Source organism: Oncorhynchus clarkii, chromosome 17, assembly GCF_045791955.1.
Source record: "Oncorhynchus clarkii lewisi isolate Uvic-CL-2024 chromosome 17, UVic_Ocla_1.0, whole genome shotgun sequence".
Taxonomy (NCBI): domain Eukaryota; kingdom Metazoa; phylum Chordata; class Actinopteri; order Salmoniformes; family Salmonidae; genus Oncorhynchus; species Oncorhynchus clarkii.
The window spans coordinates 21,207,773-21,228,409 of record NC_092163.1 but is presented as its reverse complement, the minus strand read 5'-3'; the positions used below and the strand labels follow the sequence as shown (position 1 = coordinate 21,228,409).

General features: G+C 45.6%; 1 protein-coding gene and 1 non-coding gene across 2 annotated transcripts in view; both read right to left on the bottom strand.

The window, feature by feature from the left end:
• LOC139370506 (ubiquitin carboxyl-terminal hydrolase 34-like) overlaps nt 1–20,637 on the bottom strand; it is a 66,379-nt gene that overhangs the window by 34,478 nt on the left and 11,264 nt on the right. Inside the window, exons 5-28 of the mRNA XM_071110027.1 lie at nt 18,970–19,119; nt 18,563–18,630; nt 17,027–17,219; nt 16,670–16,731; nt 16,447–16,528; nt 16,234–16,326; nt 15,822–15,947; nt 15,291–15,420; nt 14,819–14,949; nt 13,784–14,472; nt 12,640–12,854; nt 11,981–12,096; nt 10,192–10,319; nt 9,950–10,039; nt 9,273–9,368; nt 8,767–8,849; nt 7,753–7,907; nt 7,298–7,411; nt 4,022–4,121; nt 3,548–3,710; nt 3,128–3,254; nt 2,615–2,762; nt 1,968–2,068; nt 1,506–1,709 (exon numbers count right to left, since the gene is read on the bottom strand). Of these exons, the coding sequence (XP_070966128.1) occupies nt 1,506–1,709; nt 1,968–2,068; nt 2,615–2,762; nt 3,128–3,254; nt 3,548–3,710; nt 4,022–4,121; nt 7,298–7,411; nt 7,753–7,907; nt 8,767–8,849; nt 9,273–9,368; nt 9,950–10,039; nt 10,192–10,319; nt 11,981–12,096; nt 12,640–12,854; nt 13,784–14,472; nt 14,819–14,949; nt 15,291–15,420; nt 15,822–15,947; nt 16,234–16,326; nt 16,447–16,528; nt 16,670–16,731; nt 17,027–17,219; nt 18,563–18,630; nt 18,970–19,119 (3,564 nt within the window). The remainder of the gene's footprint in view (nt 1–1,505; nt 1,710–1,967; nt 2,069–2,614; nt 2,763–3,127; nt 3,255–3,547; nt 3,711–4,021; nt 4,122–7,297; nt 7,412–7,752; nt 7,908–8,766; nt 8,850–9,272; nt 9,369–9,949; nt 10,040–10,191; nt 10,320–11,980; nt 12,097–12,639; nt 12,855–13,783; nt 14,473–14,818; nt 14,950–15,290; nt 15,421–15,821; nt 15,948–16,233; nt 16,327–16,446; nt 16,529–16,669; nt 16,732–17,026; nt 17,220–18,562; nt 18,631–18,969; nt 19,120–20,637) is intronic.
• LOC139371734 (small nucleolar RNA SNORA70) lies at nt 9,030–9,160 on the bottom strand. The gene has a single exon (XR_011627413.1). It is a non-coding gene; the product is annotated as a small nucleolar RNA SNORA70 (small nucleolar RNA).

Here is a 20,637-nt window from a genome sequence, read left to right as displayed (position 1 = left end):
GTTGGAGCGTGCCCCTGGCTATCTGTAAATGATGTCTGAGTGTTGGAGTGTGCCCTTGGCTATCTATAAATGATGTCTGAGTGTTGGAGTGTGCTCCTGGCTATCTATAAATGATGTATGAGTGTTGGAGTGTGCTCCTGGCTATCTATAAATGATGTCTGAGTGTTGGAATGTGCCCGTTGCCATCTATAAATGATGTCTGAGTGTTGGAGTGTGCTCCTGGCTATCTATAAATGATGTCTGAGTGTTGGAGTGTGCCCCTGGCTATCCATACATTTTAAAAACAAGAAAACGGGTCCGCCTGCTTTGCTTAATAGAAGGCAATTGAAATGATTTATACTTTTGATACTTAAGTATATTTAGAACAAAATTAATTTGGGAATTTTACTCAAGTAGTATATTACTGGGTGACTTTTACTTGAGTAAAAATATAAACACCTTAATGGAAAGTTACTCAAGTATGACAATTGGGTACTTTTCCACCACTGCCTATAAACACATCCGAAGGCAGGCACACACACTCATAGTCAATAGCTCATTTTGACTCAAGTAATAATTTTAACGTTCTGGTCAGATCAGGTGAGTGTTAGATGTGAGGGAGTGAAGAGGGGGAATAGAGAGGGGAGATGGATAAATGCACACTGGATAACTCCTCTCTCAGAGTCCCTGTGAAGGGAGAGACTATAAAAAGCGCTGACCGCCGGGTGACTTTGCATTTCAAAACGAGACGGCTCCCGACGCTGTGACTAAAATATACACATTGACAGATGAGCGCCTTACATCCTATGCACAATGCCTTCCAGGGCTGAGTCCCAAATGGCACCCATTCCCTACATAGTGCACTACTTTGCATCTAATCTCTATATGGTGCACTACTATCAACCAGAACATATGAGCCCTGGTCAAAAATAGTGCACTATAAAGGGAATATGGATGGCATTTGGGACACAGCCCTGCAGTACGTTTTACTGGACTATCAAACGACTGCCAGAAGACAATTGGACAGTCGTGATGCATTATGCATGATGCACCTGGAAGGAAGAACCTCATTTATATTCTGGAAGGGATATTTGTTCAAAGTCTATTTGACATTTAATCGGATGGAGAGTATTTCGAGTCTGGTTTGTAGCTGTTTCCAAGCTGCTTTTTCAAAAGCTCTGTTGCTTTCTGATTTCCTTAGCTAGATTATTAAGGGCGTCTAATAGACTACAAATTTCACAATTATACAATGAAATCCATCCCCAAACATACACACACACACAGATGGAGATGCGAAAGGGATTCACCCACTCTTCCCCCAATATACAACCCCTCATACACACACACACACACCGACCTGCCAACCCCACTTTGTTCCCCCCCGCACACACCATGGGACTGTCTAGGGCCCCCTCGGCCATCGCTCTGGGGAGCTTAAAGCAGGCTGGCATCTCACACACCCTCGACATCCCCTCACACACAGGCCTAACCCATGCCCCCACACATACACACTCTCTATGACCCACCTCGGGGCTGTCTCCCAGGGCACTTGGGGGTTTGAAGCAAGCCAGCATCTCCAGCAGGTCGAACAGGGTGGTGAGGTGGGGCTCCTGGAGCAGCAGTAGCATGGGGATGTGCTCCTTCTGGGGCGGGGGGAGACACGAGGCTGGGAGCTGCACCCCCTCGCCCTTACGCTCCCGCCGTGGGGCGCCCAGCGAGACAAACACCATCTGTAAATGAGGGTAGAGAGAGGCCTGAGTGCAATAGATAGGGGGCCAATCACAGGTTATAGGCACTGCGGCTTTTAAAAGCAATGGTCCCAGGTTGGCAGAGAACTCCTTCACGTAAACTCTGCATATGTCGGCTCAATGCGAAATGGCCTTTAAAAAGGCATAATGCCCAATAACCCACGATGGGATTGAATCCCGGCTCTAGTGTGTGAATGTGTACACCTAAGGGCAGACTGCCAAGTGTGTGCAGGTATTTACCTGCATGTCTTTGAAGCCCAGCTCATGCAGGGTCTTCTCATCGTAGTCCGTGGTGAGCTCATGGCCAGAGGAGATCATTCTGACCGGACCCATCAAACCACCTGAAGGAAACGCACGCACGTTAGAAACGCAGACTGTCGAAACACCCAACGCGAAAAGTGGCTTCTGATCCATTAACGTGCTCCTTTCCCTTAGTGAATAACCACGACTCTGAAAGGACTGCATAGAAACGATGTAAGCCTTCCTTCTGAGGGGAGTACTTCAATAAACCACCAAAGGAAGTGTGCATTTCTAATGAGGCGGTAAGGAAACCATTCACTGCATAGGAACTGCCCTTTGGGACAAAGGTTGAATTGGAATAAATGAAATTCAAGCCTACTGAGACCAGCCCGGAAACACTGCTACAAAATACACTGTGCGATCGGTGATTACTTCAAAAAGGGAAGGAAGCAACAGCCTTGGGGAGAATCTCAATAGCATTTCCTTCATTCCATCCAATCGCATACTCATCCAATTCTTCTCATCCAATTGGTTTTAAGAAGGCGAGGAGAGGACGCGAGGAGAGGACGCGAGGAATCAAGGAAAATCAATCGAGACTCTCCATTAGTATTGGCGCTACACTGGATCAGGGGTCAAAGGTGAGAGACCTGGGAAGTCCCCCTGGCGGCTGCTCTGTCCAAACTCCTGCAGCTGGGCCTGTTGGTTCATCTGTTCCTTCTGCAGGTTCTCGTACCAGTGGGTCACCTCAGCCCGCAGGTCTGCCACCTGGTCACTGGGGTACATCTCGATGGTCATCTGGTACCACACACACAGGTAGGAACGTAGACACACACACACACACACACACACACGAGAGAGACAAAGGCAAGTGGCCAAACAGACACACAGGCGCACAAACAGGCACACACAGAAAAAGTGTGTTAGAAAAACATCCTTACAAACATCTAGAATGAGAACACAGCATTCACAGTAGTATGAAAACAGACTTATTTCTAATCCATAAAAGTATGAAATTAGCTTGCACCAATCGTTTCCATTCATTTTGACATCGTGGCCTGTAGATTCTTCCTAATACCACAGAACAACAAGAGCATTTGAGTGTGCCAATCTACCAAGGGTTAATAATTAAGTACCAAGATGCTGGGTACTTTCTTGGGTACCTTGTCGGGCAGGCCGGCGGGCTGGCACACAATCCTCAGTGGCAGAGACTGCTTGTCGCTCAGCGCCTTCAGGTGGCTGCTGATGCCCGTGCCCTCGATCTGCCACTGACGCAGGTGGTACGCAAACCTGGAGAGGGGGCAGGAGACAAAGTGTGTTGGGGGGCAGGGAGAAAGTGAGAGAGAGCGCCATAAAGACACACGGTTCTTAGCGCTGGTTGAAATTAGCTCTCCAGGTCCAGGGATGATCTCTACTAGGTGAGTCAGTAATATAGTTGAGGATAAGCGGTGTTCTGGTTAAATGTATAGGTTCAGGGCTTAAAGTACACAGGTTGAGCGGATGGAGATAAGAAGCGTGTGTGTTTCTCTGTGTGAGTTTCTGTGCATCGTTTCTGTGAGAGTGTGTGTGTGTGTGCTCCCTACCTGCGTCGGAAGGCCTCCAGGTGGGTCTTGAGCATGAGCAGGCCCCTCTCGATGACGGTGAGGCTGGAGTGGGCGTCCTTCTCCAGGTTGGCCGAGGTCATCATCAGGCTCTCCATGCACTTACTGATGAACTCCTGCTCCTTCTCCAGGCCCGTCTTACCAGCTGGGGGACGGAGACAGACACAGGAGGGCAGGCACACACACACACAGAATCAATATCGGTCAAAATCGTAAATCAGTAGGTCATCATGGGCACGTTTAAAGAAGCCTAGCGTCAACGCAAACATCTAAAACCGCTCGTTCAATATAATGACTATAAACTAGGATGTTTGGATCCAACCCCTGAATCTAGACGTACTGCTGTGGACAGGGATTCACTTAGGTTTTTCGCAATATAAAACAAGGATGAAATGGTAGAGAAATACTACTACTAGTCTTCAACCATGTACCAGCTACCAACGGAGGTCCACTGACCGTTGATGTAGTAGGAGTTGATGTACTGGATGGCAGCGCGGCTGATGTCTGCAGACTGGGCCCTGAGGGCAATACCCCACAGCTGGTCCATGCCACACAGCTACAGAGAGAGAGGAGGGGTCAAAGGTTAGAGGTCATAGACAAGTGTTGACAAGGTGACAACTAGGGCTGGGCGTTATGATCGTGTGACGATAGACGTTTTTCTATCGTTTCATATTATGGTCTGTCGTTTATTTTGTGTCGCAAATCACACTCAGGCTGACCACCTGTAACGCGAGTGCAGCAAAGAGTCAAAGTAAGTTGCAAGATAGCATTAAACTTACCTTGTTTTTTTTTTTTTTTTACATCTTCACATAATCACTAGTTAACTACACATGGTTGTTGACATGACTAGGTTAACTAGCTTGTCCTGCGTTGCATATAATCAATGCTGTGTGTTAATGTATCATCGAATTACTTCCTAATTCGCCAAACGGGAGATGATTTAACTAAAGCACAAACGTTGCACGAATGTACCTTGCTCCAACGTGTACCTAACCATAAACATCAATGCCTGTCTTAAAATCAATACACAGAAGTATATTTTCTTAAACCTGCATGTTTAGTTAAAAGAAATTCATGTTGGCAGGCAATATTAAGTAGGGAAATTGTGTCACTTCTCTTGCGTTCATTGCACGCAGAGTCAGGGTATATGCATCAGCTTGGGCCACCAGGCTCGCTGCGAACTAATTTGCCAGAATTTTACATAATTATGACATAACATTGAAGGTTGTGCAATGTAACAGCAATATTTAGACTTGGGGATGCCACCCGTTCGATCAAATAAGGAACGGTTCCGTTTTCACTGAAAGAATAAACGTTTTGCTATCGAAATGATAGTTTCCGGATTTGACCAAAGGCTTGTATTTATGTTATTATATTACATTATAATTAAGTCTATAATTTGATATTTGATAGAGCAGTCTGACTGAGCGGTGGTAGGCAGCAGCTGGCTCGTAAGCATTCATTTCAACTTTACTGCGTTTGCCAGCCGCTCTTAGCAATGCTTGACGCACAGCGCTGTTTATGTGGTGTGGGTATGAAAAGTCTGACACGGACCAGAAATTCTTCCTCTGCAAAATTTGCCGCAGGCCGGTCCCAACAACAGACTCAAACACCACTAACCTCTTTTACCACCTACACAAGAAGCATGTGAAACAGTACGGAGTGAGTCTACGGGATGTGAGCCAAAAAAAGTACAGTCGAGTTCTCAAAACAAACAACCGACTCAGACGTTGCAAGAGGCTTTTGCCCGCGGCACACCAAATGGTATAGAATCACGAAGATGGAAGGAGATAACAGCTGCCGTTACAACTTACATCTGTAAAGACATGGCCCCAATTTACACAGTCGAGAAACGGGGGTTTTGTGAGTTGGTGCTAAAACTCAACCCAAGGAACCAAATGCAAATTGATATGACACGTATTAATGCCAAAATAACATGCAAAACAGGCAAGCAGCTAAAAATAATATATTTTAGACCTACAGTGTAAGTCGGAAGTTTACATACACCTTTTTCACAATTTCTGACATTTAATCCTAGGAAAAATTCCCTGTTTTAGGGCAGTTAGGATCAGCACTTTATTTTAAGAATGTGAAATGTCAGAATAACAGAGAATGATTAATTTCAGCTTTTATTTCTTTCATCACATTCCCAGTGGGTCAGAAGTTTCCATGCACTCAATTAGTATTTGGTAGCATTGCCTTTAAATTGTTTAACTTGGGTCAAACATTTCAGGTAGCCTTCCACAAGCGTCCCACAATAAGTTGGGTGAATTTTGGCCCATTCCTCCTGACAAAGCTGGTGTAACTGAGTCAGGTTTGTAGACCTTGCTCGCACATGCTTTTTCAGTTCTGCCAACAAATATTCTATGGGATTGAGGTCAGGGATTTGTGATGGCCACTCCAATACTTTGTTGTCCTTTAGCCATTTTGCCACAACAGTTGCAATCCGTAGTCTGGCTTGATTATGGCGGTTATGGAGCAGTGGCTTCTTCCTTGCTTACCAGCCTTTCAGGTTATGTCGATATAGGGCTCATTTTACTGTGGATATAGATACTTTTGTCCCTGTTTCCTCCAGCATCTTCACAAGGTCCTTTGCTGTTGTTCTGGGATTGATTTGCACTTTTCACACCAAAGTACGTTCATCTCTAGGAGACAGAACACGTCTCCTTCCTGAGCGGTATGATGGCTGCATGGTGCCATGGTGTTTATACTTGTGTTTGTACAGATGAACGTGGTACCTTGAGGCGTTTGGAAATTGCTCCCAAGGATGAACCAGACTTACGGAGGTCCACAATTTTTTTCTGCGGTCTTGGCTGATTTCTTTTGATTTTCCCACGATGTCAAGCAAAGAGGCACTGAGTTTGAAGGTAGGCCTTGAAATACATCCACAGGTACACCTCCAATTGACTCAAATTATGTCAATTAGCCTATCGACAGCTCCTAAAGCCATGACATTTTCTGGAATTTTCCAAGCTGTTTAAAAGCACAGTCAACTTAGTGTATGTACACTTCTGACCCACTGGAATTGTGATACAGTGAACTATAAATGAAATAATCTGTCTGTAAACAATTGTTGGAAAAATTACTTGTGTCGTGCACAAAGTAGATGTCCTAACCGACTTGCCAAAACTATAGTTTGTTAACAAGACATTTGTGGAGTGGTTGAAAAACTAGTTTTAATGACTCCAACCTAAGTGTATGTAAACTTCCGATTTCAACTGTATATTTATTTTGTTTGCAACTATAGTTGAAGTGTTTTCTATTTACCTTATTAGATTTTATACATGCATATTTTATATTTTGTTACATGCTTCATTGAAAATTTGCACAAAGGTTCTAAATGAGAGAAAATCAAATATGAGTAAGTTACCTTTTATTTACTGAGTTTAATTCAAAATGTAATAAGAAATAGGCCTTTACATGTGGTCATTTAATATATACTATTTATTAATTGAATTTACAGAAAATGTGCTATATCGTGATATGTATCATTATATGAAATGACCTATATCGGGATATATCCTGGCCATATCGCCCAGCCCTAGTGACAACATGGTTCAGTGAGAGGTATGACGGGCCTGGAATTTAGCAACTCAGACGACAAACTGGGTGTGTTTGTGTGAATAAAAGTGTGTGTCCCTATGCCTGTGTGTGTGCTTGAAACCTTCTCTGCAATGTGATTTGTGGATTCAAATATTTGAAGTGTGTGTGTGTGTGTGTGTGTGTGTGTACCTCGCAGTTGGAGCCGCTGTCGTAGGCGCTGGTGGCCAGACGGGCCAGGTTACAGAGATGCTGGAAGAGGTTGAGGCCCGTCATGCTGATGGTCTCCGGCTTCAGCTGGGGCATCTGAGGAAACACAGGAGGTATTAAGGGAAAAAGGTATTACAATGGTAGACTTGTGACTTTAAGGCCAAGGCTTTTGAACGATTTGGGCAACTTTACAAATGTGTTTCCCCCGGCTACTCAATCCCTTTTCAATTACCTTTCACAATGACTTCCCAACTTTGAGACTTTTTACAGGTTAAGTTGTTTTTCTTTATTTATTTTACAGATTCTAGCTATCAATTTGTGGCATACTTTCTTTTAGTTGTTGCTGAGATTCACTATTTATCAACAGACCATGCTGGAAAGACCCTTGTCATAGACACCCCTCCCCACTGAGACCAGATGGTCCAGTCCGGTCGTACCTTTTCCAGGAAGAGGTGTTTGTAGGTCTCCATGCCCATGGCGTGCTGGTCTTTGCTGCGGACCTGGTTGAGGAACCAGTGGAGCGCATCGTCGTAACACTCTCCATCCTCCACCAGGCAGTGCCACAGGATGTCCACCTGCTCTAGACTCAGTCCTGAGGGAGAGGAGAGGCTGCTAGAGTTTGTGTGTTCATGTACAAATACCCCGCTGCTATATATACACACACACACACACACACACACACACACACACACACACACACACACACACACACACACACACACACACACACACACAGCTGAGGAGCTTAACTGATGTCTGACTGTTGGTACACAACACACACTTCAGACTGTAAAGGGGAAGATGAGGGTATCACTCCCACACGGGATCCACAATGGACACACAACCAGATAGACATGTACACCGCATTCACGTAAACACAATATAAATGGTTGCCAGAGAGGATTGGCTGCACTATCACGTTATGTTATTTATTTTGTATCATGGAGAATGGCAGTCTGTACGTCCTGGTCGGGAGCCACCGGAGCAGGGAGTCTCCCAGTCAACCTCTAAATCCCAAACATTAGCTCCTCCTCAAACAGACACATAAGTCTGCAAACACACCCATGCACACACACACAAACACAGCACACACAGGCATTCACAAAAGTCACACACATGGCTATGAACGGAGTGAGTTAGCTAGTTAGGTAGATCCGGTCACCCCTCTCCAGAGACTCCAGAGGACAAAGATGTCTCTGTTGTAGGAGAGAGAGCGGCTCATCAGGTTGCACTTCTCCTCTAGGGCCAATTCCACCCCCAGGGTGTAACCAGCCAGCCATAGAGGCACAGATGCAGACAATGATAGGGAATGTTTCTGTTGAGCTGGATGTGAAGACTGGGTAATGTAACGGAAAGTTGGAATGCGTTTCTTATTGGACAAGTCAAGGTTGTTCAGTTTTAGTGTGTTTTGTTCCATTTGGTGCCTAATGAACGCGACCGTGTTGACTTACTGAAGTGGTCTGGGGAGCCAAGTGTGGAGAAGACACAGGTCAGGAACTGCAAGCGTACTTGGACTTCTGCACTGTGGCCATACCTGTGATCGCATAGTAATCAAAGAACATAATTCATAATGAACTACTCCGTTTACGTTTGAATTGCAACAATCACTATAAAAAAAAGACATTTTCAATGAGTTTCACATTTCAAATAAGGAGGTCAAAAACTAGCTACACCCTCCTCCGTAGGTCTATCAGGACAAAACATTCACGTGTCATTTTGTCTCAGCGGTCCCTTAAAAGCAGCCAGCACTTCCCAGCTGGCCACATACACAACCACAGAGTCACTGTCTGCAGCCATTGCACACCAGAACCGCACTGCAGCGAGACTGGGCAGCTATACATGCAGTGCTACCAAATATGTTGTATATATTCCACAGTAATAAGACTGTTACCGTTGTATAGTTACAAGGCATTGGGGGTGGGGGTAGTGTAGTGGAGGGAACGGGTGGGTTACTCACAGGGCAAACTTGTGCCTCTGCTCTCGGACTTCCTGGATGTAGTGCAGCAGGTTCTCAAAGAACAGCTTCATCATGTGCAGCTCCTTCTCCGCCCACCTGAAAGACATGAAACACCACATCAAAGGGTGCGTTTGTAAATTCACCACCTACTCCAATTTCAGAGCACTTTTTTCAGTGTGCCAGAGAGCAGAATAATTTATGAATTTAAGAACGCGCAGCAGCCGTTGAATGTGACCCGTGTCAGTAAACTTCGAAAAAAATAATAATAATTGAATTGTTGCCAGCAGCACAGTTACCAAAGCTCTGGATAACATGAAGACAGCCTAACCAGCTCTGCTAGGGCGAGTAAAATGGTCATAGTTAGGTGTTCTCTCATTTGCGTCTAGAAGTAGCTAGTAAGTTAGTCAAGCTAACTGGCTGAAGTTGGCTGCCATGTGAGAAGGCTCCTGAGAACACTCGGCTCAACCCTACTCCTCGGCCAGAGCGTCCAATGTGCACGCTGAACGCGTCGAGCGTGAAACGCTCTGAATTTACAAACACCCTGACCTCACTCTGGCACTCCAAAGTGAATTTACGACCATACCAAATGTCACAAAAATAGAAGTTGTTGCCATATGTGATGCCATGTAATGGACAACGTTTGTCTGTTCTAATCATGTGGACGGTGCGATGCTTACATGGTGATCCAGTGGGTGTCGTAGCTGGAGCCAAACTGCTGAAAAGTGCCGAAAAGTTTGGGAAGGAGGCGCAGAGAGACGACCACGGATCTGCGAGAGAGAGAAAAGCCTGGCGTCACAAAACAAGTTTCATATAATAGCTAGCCAACGAAGGGATCTGATGGCAAAATCATTTGACGTCAATTCATTTCAGAGCTACGTTGTTCACACAGACATAGGCGCTCTCATATATGCACACGTGCCTGTGGTGGGCAAGGTTCTCCAGGCAGCCCTCGATGAACCGCATGCGGATCTGACGGTCGGTGAACCAGCACACCAGAGAGCACAGCAGCTTCTCCGCCTCGTTGATCAGTCCCTCCGACAGGTGGATCTGATGGAATAGGGGAGAACGGAGAAAGGTCACTCGCATCTTTTTCAGACTTCAGAATATCCTAAAGAGATCCTAAAACTAGTAAATTCCCTAAATGTCAACAAAAACTAAATACGCTAGACAAGGGAGGATACTTTTTTGGTCGCTGATTAAAATACGCAATAAATTGCAGTGCATATTGCACAATTGTTGATAGAATAACCATGATGTTGAGATAAATGTGCAGTCATGCGATGCTGTGAGTGGTCTTGTCACTCCAACTTGAAAAAGCATGCAGTTTATTACGCTCCAGACAAAATAATTTATGATGAACTTCACAGGGTGGTGAAAGTTCACAGTAATGAGCTTGATGCTCCTTTCCAATAAATATTGAGGGTTTTCATTTGTATGCTGGTGACATGATGATCGGTGACTGGCTGCCAATAAACAAATTCAAATTCTCGCATTGTATCTACGAGCTGTTGGCTATAGCGCACGTGCCAAGACCAGAGTGGGCACATTTGCTAGTTATCATGGACCTTTCGTGCCAAAACCATCGACAGAGTTAATTAAGGATCAAACCCTTTTTTCCCCCCCTCGCCTAAAATGACATACCAAATCTAACTGCCTGTAGCTCAGGACCTGAAGCAAGGATATGCATATCTTTGATAACATTTGAAAGGAAACACTTTGAAGTTTGTGGAAATGTGAAATTAATGTAGGAGAATATAACATTAGATCTGGTAAAAGAAAACACAAACCCCCAAAATATGCATAAAAAGGCAATAATATAATGTACTATTGTAGTTTAGGCGCAATTTAGATGTGTGTATGCAAAGTTTCAGATGAATACAGTGAAGCATTGCAATACTGCACAAATTGTGTATCAAGTGTGCCCAAATGTGCCGAATTGGTCAATTAATACATTTTCAAGTACATAACTACAGAAAACATACAAAAATGATACGGTAACACAAAATGTAAGTTTACACACTCCCAGGAATGTCATACATGATGGATCATTGGCTTATACACACACGTCTAGATGGCGAGGTGGGGTGGGTGTGGAGCCAGAGACAGCAGGTGTTCAAACTGTAGAACCCAGTTCCTACATTTGAATATAAAGATAGTTTTGTTTGATAAAATCCATGCTACATTTTAACTCTGGGACACTCAGGATGACAAATCAGAGCAAGATTACTAAATGTAAGTATATTATTTACCTTCAGAGGTGAATGTATCAAACCAATTGCTGTGAAAAGTGTTTTGTTGTTGAGCACTCTCCTCAAACAATAGCATGGTACAGTGCAGTTAAAATTGACAGTGCAGTTAGATTAACAAGAATTTAAGCTTTCTGCCCAAATAAGACATGTCTATGTCCTGGAACGTTTGCTGTTGCTTACGTCATTCTAGTTAGTAGGCTTCAACCGTCCCGGTATAGGAACACCGATCCCATAGAGGTTAAAAATAGAATAGAAAAGCATAAAGTTTATTGTATTCAGTGAACGAACATTTAAACAACAAAATGTGTTGCTTGTTTCTGGGAACTCAAACTCCGCTTCTATGCCGCTCGGCTTCAAGGCTGTCTGACTACTAGCATGCTACATGCTTTCACTCAGCAAAAAGGTCGCTAACAGAATGCTTTCTTTGAGCACGGTGTAATCCAGTGTCATGGTTCATACCGCATCCTCATCCTGCACCAGGTCCCAAAGCAGCGTGTTGCCCTTCTTGCACACGTTGTCCAGGTTGATGTCAGTCACGGCGTGGCCAGAGTACTGGTGCTTGTGGACCTGCGGGCCTGCAGAGGAATAAAACACAGCCGCTGGTGAGAAAGAGAGCCATAATAAAAAGGTTCAGTACAGATTTACTGAACTGCTAAAATGTCATGCTAAAACAGTTGCATGGATAACAACTGAAATCGAGTGACACTAAGAAAACAGCCATATAGACCTTCGTACTCATATTTACAGGTAGAAGTTTTTTTTGTTGTTTATCCAGAGCGATTTCCAAGTCCATACATTTTCATACTGGTCCACCGCGGGAATCGAACCAACAACCCTGGCTTTGCAAGCACCATGCTCTACCAACTGAGCTTCACGGGATTAATTGATGGTGAAAGCGTTTGACTGGATAGACCCCACCAGATGATTAGTAGAACCATAACTACATGATTCTTGCTGCTGTTAACGGAGGCCTGTTATCGGTGTGCAATGAGTGGGTAAACCGTTCCGTGAGTGCGGTACTCCGTGAATTTTCCAACCACGATTTCTGGGAAAACTGGGAATTTGGGGTAAATTTAAGTAAATTCACAACCCTAGGTGCACCGTGCAGTGCAGCCTACCTTGCACCATGTGCTCGTGGTAGATAGAGGCCAGGTTGGGCAGGTGCTGCTGCAAGTGGGAGCTGAGCTCGGCGTGCGAGTTGATCTGCACCAGCTCCTCCTCACAGCCAGACTCCTCACCGTCAAAGTCGGCCATGTTCTTCTCCGACTTGGCGCTGATCTGGGAGCTGCTGCAGGACACGTCGTCTGCGCTCAGCATGTCGTCCACCATGTGCCTGGAGGATGATTCAACGTTAGAAGGGCAATGCATGTTTTTGTCACTTGAATAAGCACAAGATTCATGGTCGCAAGGAAAATAGTTACATTTACACTGAGTGAACCAAACAGTTCTCTTTCCATGACAGACTGACCAGGTGAATCCAGGTGAAAACTACGATCAATTACTGTCACTTGTTAAATCCACTTCAAATCAGTGTAGATGAATGGGAGGCGACATGTTAAAGGATTTTGAAGCCTAGAGACAATTTAGACATGGATTGTGTGTGTGTGCCATTGAGGGTTAATGTGCAAGACAAAATATTTAAGTGCCTTTGAATGGGGTATGGTAGGTGCTAGGCGCACCATGTTGAGTGTGTCAAGAACTGCAACGTTGCTGGGTTTTTCACGCTCAACAGTTGCACATGTGTATCAATGGTCCACCACCCAAAGGCCATCCAGTCAACTTGAAACAACTGTGGGAAGCATTGGAGTCAACATGGGCCAGCATCCCCGTGGAACGCTTTCGACACCTTGTAGGGTCCATGCCCCGATGAATTGAGGCTGTTCTGAGGGCAAAAGGGAGTGAAACTCAATATTAGGAAAGTGCTCCTAATGTTTTGTACACTCAGTGTATGTCTAGTTTCTCATGAACAAATGTAGAAATGATTGACGGGACACTTCTACACATCTATGCAACTACAGCCAACTCAACCGTCTGTGGATGGTGTCAAGACTCATTTGGACGCAGACATAATTGCTCATAGATGGTCCTGATTCAACCTGTACAATCGGCCACGGGCAGTTTATCTTAGTTGGGGTCTGTAGTTGGATAGAAGCCTTAAAAAAATAACCTTATCTCCCTAGGCAAATTGGCCAAACATAGAACATTGTGAAAGAGGCGATACAGATTAGAGAAAAGAAAGCAAAGAGATGGTAACAGTCTTACCCTTCGTGGTGGTGGTGGTGGTGGTGATGGTGGGGCCCGATGAAGTGTCGGCAGTTGAAAAGCTCGTTGCCCATGGCGTCCCCCAGGAAGTCCCCGGGGCAGGGCAGGCAGGTCTGCTCCTGGGGGCCCGGGGCCATTTGGGATGAGGGGCCTCCCATCTCTGAATGTTGTTGTTCGGGCCCCTCAGGCCGGGTCGAGCAGGCGTCCAGCATCCTCATGCGGCCCTCCATCGACGCCGTTACCATGCCGACGGCTGCCTCAGGGTTAAAGGGCAAACCTTTGTGTTTTGGTCCGTCTCCTGCCCCTCCTCTTTCGGCTCTGTCGCCCTGCTCCTCCACCAGCGCCTCGCCCGCTTTCCGCTTCCTGACTTCAAGCTGGTCCCGGGGCTCCTTCTGCGGGCTGCCCTCGGCCGCTACATCCCGGTTGTTCCCCTCTTCGTCCTCTTCATCGTCATCATCTTCGTCATCATCTTCGTCATCTTCCTCCTCATCCTCTTCCTCCTTGAGGATCTCGCTGTCGGCCATGTCGTCAGAATGCAGCTCGCTGCCGGGGCTTCCCGCCGACTGGCTTGCACGGCTGGAGCCCGCCTCGTTGCTGGAGCCCTCGCTGTGGCCACTGCTGCTGCCCGGTCCGCTGCTGCCCTCCTCCATGCTGTTGGCCGTCTCGTCCGAGCTGCCCTGCATCGACTCCTGGACGGGGAGGAGAGAGGAGACCGAATCAGTTCCAGTTAAAGCAGCCATACAGCAGAACCACAAAACTTTTTATTTTTTTTTATTTTTATTTTTTACATGAAACCAGAAAAATGCTAATTAATCGGGGATACTGACTTGGATTTGCTTTTTGATAAAAATGCTAAAAAGTTAGCAATTGGAGACAGTGGCTAGGCAAACAAAAAAAAACAAGGCATGGATTGCTGAACAGTGCTGGAAAGTAACAGTTTGCTACTAACAGAAATTCCTATTAAATCTATTGAGAAAGTGCATCACTTGTTTCTCCAGCTAGAGAGTGTGAAAAGGGTACTGGAGTGCTACTAACCTCTGTGTCAGAGAGTCTCTGCTGGCCCCGCTTGCTGCCGCCCATCATCTGCTCGTCCATCTCCATGTCGCTACCGCCGCTGTGGTGAGTGTCACTGTTGTCACTGCTGTCCGGGCTAGCCGCTGGGGAGCCTTGGTAGAGACGAGAAGCAGAGGCTTAATGCATCAGACACCGCATCTCACAAAACACTTCAGAATTCATAACGTAGTCTATATACCAGCAGAGATATTTAAGAGCCTATGTATCTAAGCAAGTAGTAAACCCTGGTTAGTAGGTTTTAAAGGATGTTCAAGCCTTTTGTTCCATCCCAGCACTAAAACACCTGATTCAACACCTTCATCACCTTGATTAGTGCTGGACTGAACCAAAAACCAGCATACCCCTGCAACTCCACCGCACCGGAGTTGTCTACCACAAAGATAAAGAACATAGATCCCCTTGAAATACACACAGACAAACACAACAATCGTACCTTTCTTGTTGCCCATGGGGACGTTGGTGTTGAGCAGCGAGGCGAAGGAGCTCTGCTTGGAGAGCTGGGCCTTAGCCGACAGTGCGTTGTTCCACAGAGCCTTGATCAGCATGGAGGCCAGGTACAGGGTCTGAGGGAGGGAAGCAAGCATAGAATTACATACAGAATCACAATTATAGGATCTTTGTGGTGGGCAGGTGACCAAGACAAAGAGCAGCTCAGTTAGTTAAGACTGGGTTTATGTGACTATAAAGCTCCTTAAAGTAATCTGGTGATATCTAGATTAAATCACACTGAACATTTTAATTGCCCACTCCTTGCCATGGCCTAAAGTAACTCTAATCTGAGGTAATAACAGGCCGAGGACCATACCAGTCTCGCAATATCTTTTCCATATTTTGTTTCCATCCGTGTTGTGTTTCCTTGCCACAATACTTAAGAGTATGGCGATACTGACATGGTCCCGGACCTAGGTAATTCGTAGTCCTCATGTTCCATTGGGCACTCATGCTGTGTGGCGTGTGTGGGTACCTGTTCCGTGTGTGCGCTGGGATGCAGGCCGGACACCAGGTTGAGGACATGGCGCAGCGGCACCGGGTCCAGGTTCTTGATGAGCGACGGGAACAGGTCGTGGATGTAACGGCTACAGTGCTTCAGCTACATAATAAGAGAGAGAGAGAGACAGGGTCGAGGAGTACATCAGTGAATAATGACACAAAAGACAACTTTGTATTTCAATGAAATGAAATGATAGCAAAACTATTTGGTAGAATATAGTAAAGAAAAGTGTAATATATGCATACAAATTCAGAGTATGAGCGCTGCTCTAAGATTAGGTCCCTCAACTTGATTAAAGGGGCAAAATTGATCCTAAAAATCAGCATTTCTACTCTGAGAAGCTTTCTACGTGATTTCTAGGCCCTGGTGTTTAGTGCCTAGTTACCTGAGCTGCGGCCCAGATGCAGTCCACATGCTGGGTGCTGAGCCTGCCCTCTGCGGCAAGGAAGTTCAGGATCACTTGGCACTGTTTAATTATCTGGAACGACAACAAAGAGACACAAAGACAAGCTCCTCATTAACAGGGAAGTTCAAACACAGATTACCCACTAAAATGTATTGGCTTACTGTAATAACGACTTGGAATGGGGAAACTCACCTCGATATGCAAATTTGGTCCAAATATATGCTCCACCACATTGTTGTTGATTAGCCAGTCAGCTAGTTCCTTTGCTATTGACCTGGAGGGACAGTTTGAGGTACAATGCTTTAACGGTCCGTGACGCAGTGCTAACTCAACTCAATCGACATGCGTTTCATTGTAAAAAAAAAATGGACTATTGACTTAAATTTCATTGTAAAAATCAACTCAATTGACTTACGTTTCGGTGTCGGATACCAGAGACTCATTATTACAGACGTCGTTGAAGGTGTGTAGCTGATTCTGTGGGGAGAAAACGAGAATAAACATGTAATGAATTATGTATGCATGTACACACCAGTGTACTTCATCCCTTTATCGAGCCATTGACCCTAGAGTAAAAGTCTCAGTCACAGTAAACTGAAAGTCCTAGTGGAGCGTTAATAAAGTATACAAGTCAAAGTGTCACGGTGTCAAAAACAAAACAGCGGTCACAATGTTCCTCGCAGTAACCCGGGCCTAGACTCCCAAAGAGCAAGCAACACCGCAGTATGTGAGAGTGGGTGCATGCGTCTCGGGGTGCACGTGCGAGTCTCACCGTGATTTGGCTGAGGCCGGCCAGCCTCATGGTGAGCGTGGGGGACATGAAGTATTTGAAAGCCAGGTCCAGGCTCTCCTTGTCGAAGCACAGTGCGCTGTCCAGCGGCTCCTTCACCGTGCTCCACATCAGGTCGGCCATGTTGCGTGCCGCGCTCTGACGGAGCTCCTGGTCCGACAGCTTGCACAGGTACCTGGGGAGGGACACATTTGGAAATAAGTTATTTGTGAAATGAGATAAAACTTTATTTCAACCAGGAAGTCCCTTTGTTAGGAAATACTTTAAAATTAAACAGAACAAATAAAAGTAAGTTTCTCTCAAGTGTGTTTCTGGAGAAGACACGGTAGACAGGTTGGACATAATGACTGGACAAACTAAACAGTCAGGACTGAGTGTTTGGCATCTATCGAGGCTGGCTGAAACACTCAGATGAGAAGCACTTTAATAAGCTACTGAGAAAAACCATGACAATAGTTGGCTGCAACGAGAATCTACGGTCTCCGCGATCAATAAGATACAGTATAAGATATATTTTTAATAACTTCTGAGAAAACAAACATTTTGCTCAATTCAGGAGGAAGGTGTGATACGCTATAAGGTGGAATGGCACTGGAGCCAAGAAGTCACATTTCATCATTCTTCTTAGACAAAGGACCAAAATGAGTAAGGAATGTTCCATTTGGATATCAGGACCAGTTAATTCAGCCCACCCAGGTCACATGACAGAGGTGCGGCGAGGCCTGCGAGCTGTCTGGCTGCTCCAAGGTCATGTGAGGAGAAGCTGACTGGAGCATTGGCCACTGTTACCATGGCGAGGGAAGCTCTTCCTAGCAACACCAGTTGGTGGCACGGCAAGAGTGAAGCACACTACACCGACTGAGGGCTCTCAGCTGAAAATGCTTTCCATCCAGAAAAAAATATATACAGTCAAGTATGTGATTGAATTTTAGAAATTCAACTCAAATACAACAAAAATATGCATCCACTAAATTCAACATTGATTTATGCTGATCGACTGCCAATATGCTAGATTACCCTATTTGCATAACGTCCTCCCTAATACTACATCCAATATTCAGGGGAGAATCTCTATCAAGTGCGTTTGATTGTGTGTTGGAAAGTGGTGGGCGAGTCGAACACAGCACTGTGTATCCAAATACAATATGCATTTCAAACAGCCCCTTGGGCCATTTCTGACGAGAGGAGCTTCAACTGCAACAGCAACTCCCCTCTCTCTGCCCCATTTTCTTATTCTCTTAGAATGACTGCAGAAAAAAATCACTAAACAGCAGTACGGGATGCCATATTGTTGAGAGCTGTATTTGATGGGGGGAAAACGTCATGACTAACAACCATTTTATTCAATAAATCATTTGTGATTCAATCTGTATTGATACATGCCTAATTAGGGATTTCAAGGCACTAGTGAAAACTCACTGGTAGTGAGACACTAATGAAGACCTAATTATCCTCACTCTGAAGTCCATACAGAGATTTCCCCACAGAGTTTCATTGATATGGAGAGTGTGAACTTACCGTATTACATACGTGCGGAACGGTATGATGTGCTGCATGACGGCGGGAATGTGCAACCATATTCGGATCTGTGTGTGGAGAGAACAAACAGATTTTGAATCAGACTGACATCCCTTGAGATGTGTGAGAAGGAGTGGAGAACGGAAAAACAGATGCCACTTTAACAGAGCTGGCTGACAACTGATTATTCACTGCAATTACTGACGGAGAGAGCATTTACAAACTAAACAGCTGTGCTATAACAAAAACTGCATCAGGAACATCTGCATACATGTGGCTCGGGAGATCGCGCTGAAACAGCATCTGGAGGTAGTGGTAAACATATCCAGGATATATATATTTTTTTTAATGAGCGTTTGGGTTGGGCTGGGCTGCAATGTTGGGTGGCTGGATCAACCCCTACTCACATTGGAGACGATGGTGATGAAGGCGTGGGCGATGGGGAAGGGCAGGCTCTCTGGCGTGCCTGACTCAAAGCAGTCCTTCATGAGCGACAGACCATGCTTGCCACAGAACAGGCACACGTAGCGCAGCAAGTGCAAGGGAACCTCCACATCCTGGTTCCAGGAAAAAACAAGGTCAATACAACTTTATTGTCCACACAGATATGGAAAACTAACTTTGACTTCATAACACACATCATAGTGGAAGAGACAAGCGTGATTGGTGCAACTCAATGGTTTCATACCCTCGTCACCTTTTGGTTTATAAGAACTATAGGTGAAAGGTGAAAGCAATACGGTGGATGGACGTATACTGGGAATTTGCTTTCACTTCTCTAGTTCTTTCACACCATCTCAGATGAAGGAGAAGAGATGATGGCTTTTTTGCAGAATATTCAGGACAAAGTATGACGACATGAGCTGGAATCATAGTGAACTCAGCAAAAAAAGAAACGTTCCTTTTTCAGGACCCTGTCTTTCAAAGATAATTTGTAACAATCCAAATACCTTCACCGATATTCATTGTAAAGGGTTTAAACACTGTTTCCCATGCTTGTTCAATGAACCATAAACAATTAATGAGCATGCACCTGTGGAACGGTCATTAAGACCGCTTACAGACGGTAGGCAATTAAGGCCACAGTTATGAAAACTTAGGACACTAAAAAGAGTCCTTTCTACTGACTGAAAAACACTAAAAGAAATATGCCCAGGGTCCCTGCTCATCTGCGTGAATATGCCTTAGGCATGCTGCAAGGAGGCATGAGGACTGCAGATGTGGCCAGGGCAAAAAATTGCAATGTCCATACTGTGAGATGCCTAAGACAGAGCTACAGGGAGACAGGGAGGACAGCTGATCCTCGCAGTGGCAGACCACGTGTAACACCTGCACAGGATTGGTACATCCGAACATCACACCTGCGGGACAGGTACAGGATGGCAACAACAACTGCCCGAGTTACACCAGGAACGCACAATCCCTCCATCAGTGCTCAGACTGTCCGCAATAGGCTGAGAGAGGCTGGACTGAGGGATTGTGCTAAGGTAGGTCTTCACCAGACATCACCGGCAACAATGTCGCCTATGGGCACAAACCCACCGTCGCTGGACCAGACAGGACTGGCAAAAGGTGCTCTTCACTGACGAGTAGCGGTTTTGTCTCACCAGGGGTGATGGTCGGATTCGCGATTATCGTCTAAGGAATGAGCGTTACACTGAGGCCTGTACTCTGGAGTGGAATCGATTTGGAGGTGGATGGTCCGTCATGGTCTGGGGCGGTGTGTCACAGCATCATCAGACTGAGCTTGTCATTGCAGGCAATTTCAACGCTGTGCATTACAGGGAAGACAACCACCTCCCTCATGTGGTACCCTTCCTGCAGGCTCTTCCTGACATGACCCTCCAGCATGACAATGCCACAAGCCATACTGCTCGACAAGACAGGAATGTCAGTGTTCTGCCATGGCCAGTGAGGAGCCCGGATGTCAATCCCATTGAGCACGTCTGGGACCTGTTGGATCGGAGGGTGAGGGCTAGGGTCATTCTGCCCAGAAATAACCCGGGAACTTGCGGGTGCCTTGGTGGAAGAGTGGGGTATCATCTCTCAGCAAGAACTGGCAAATCTGGTGCAGT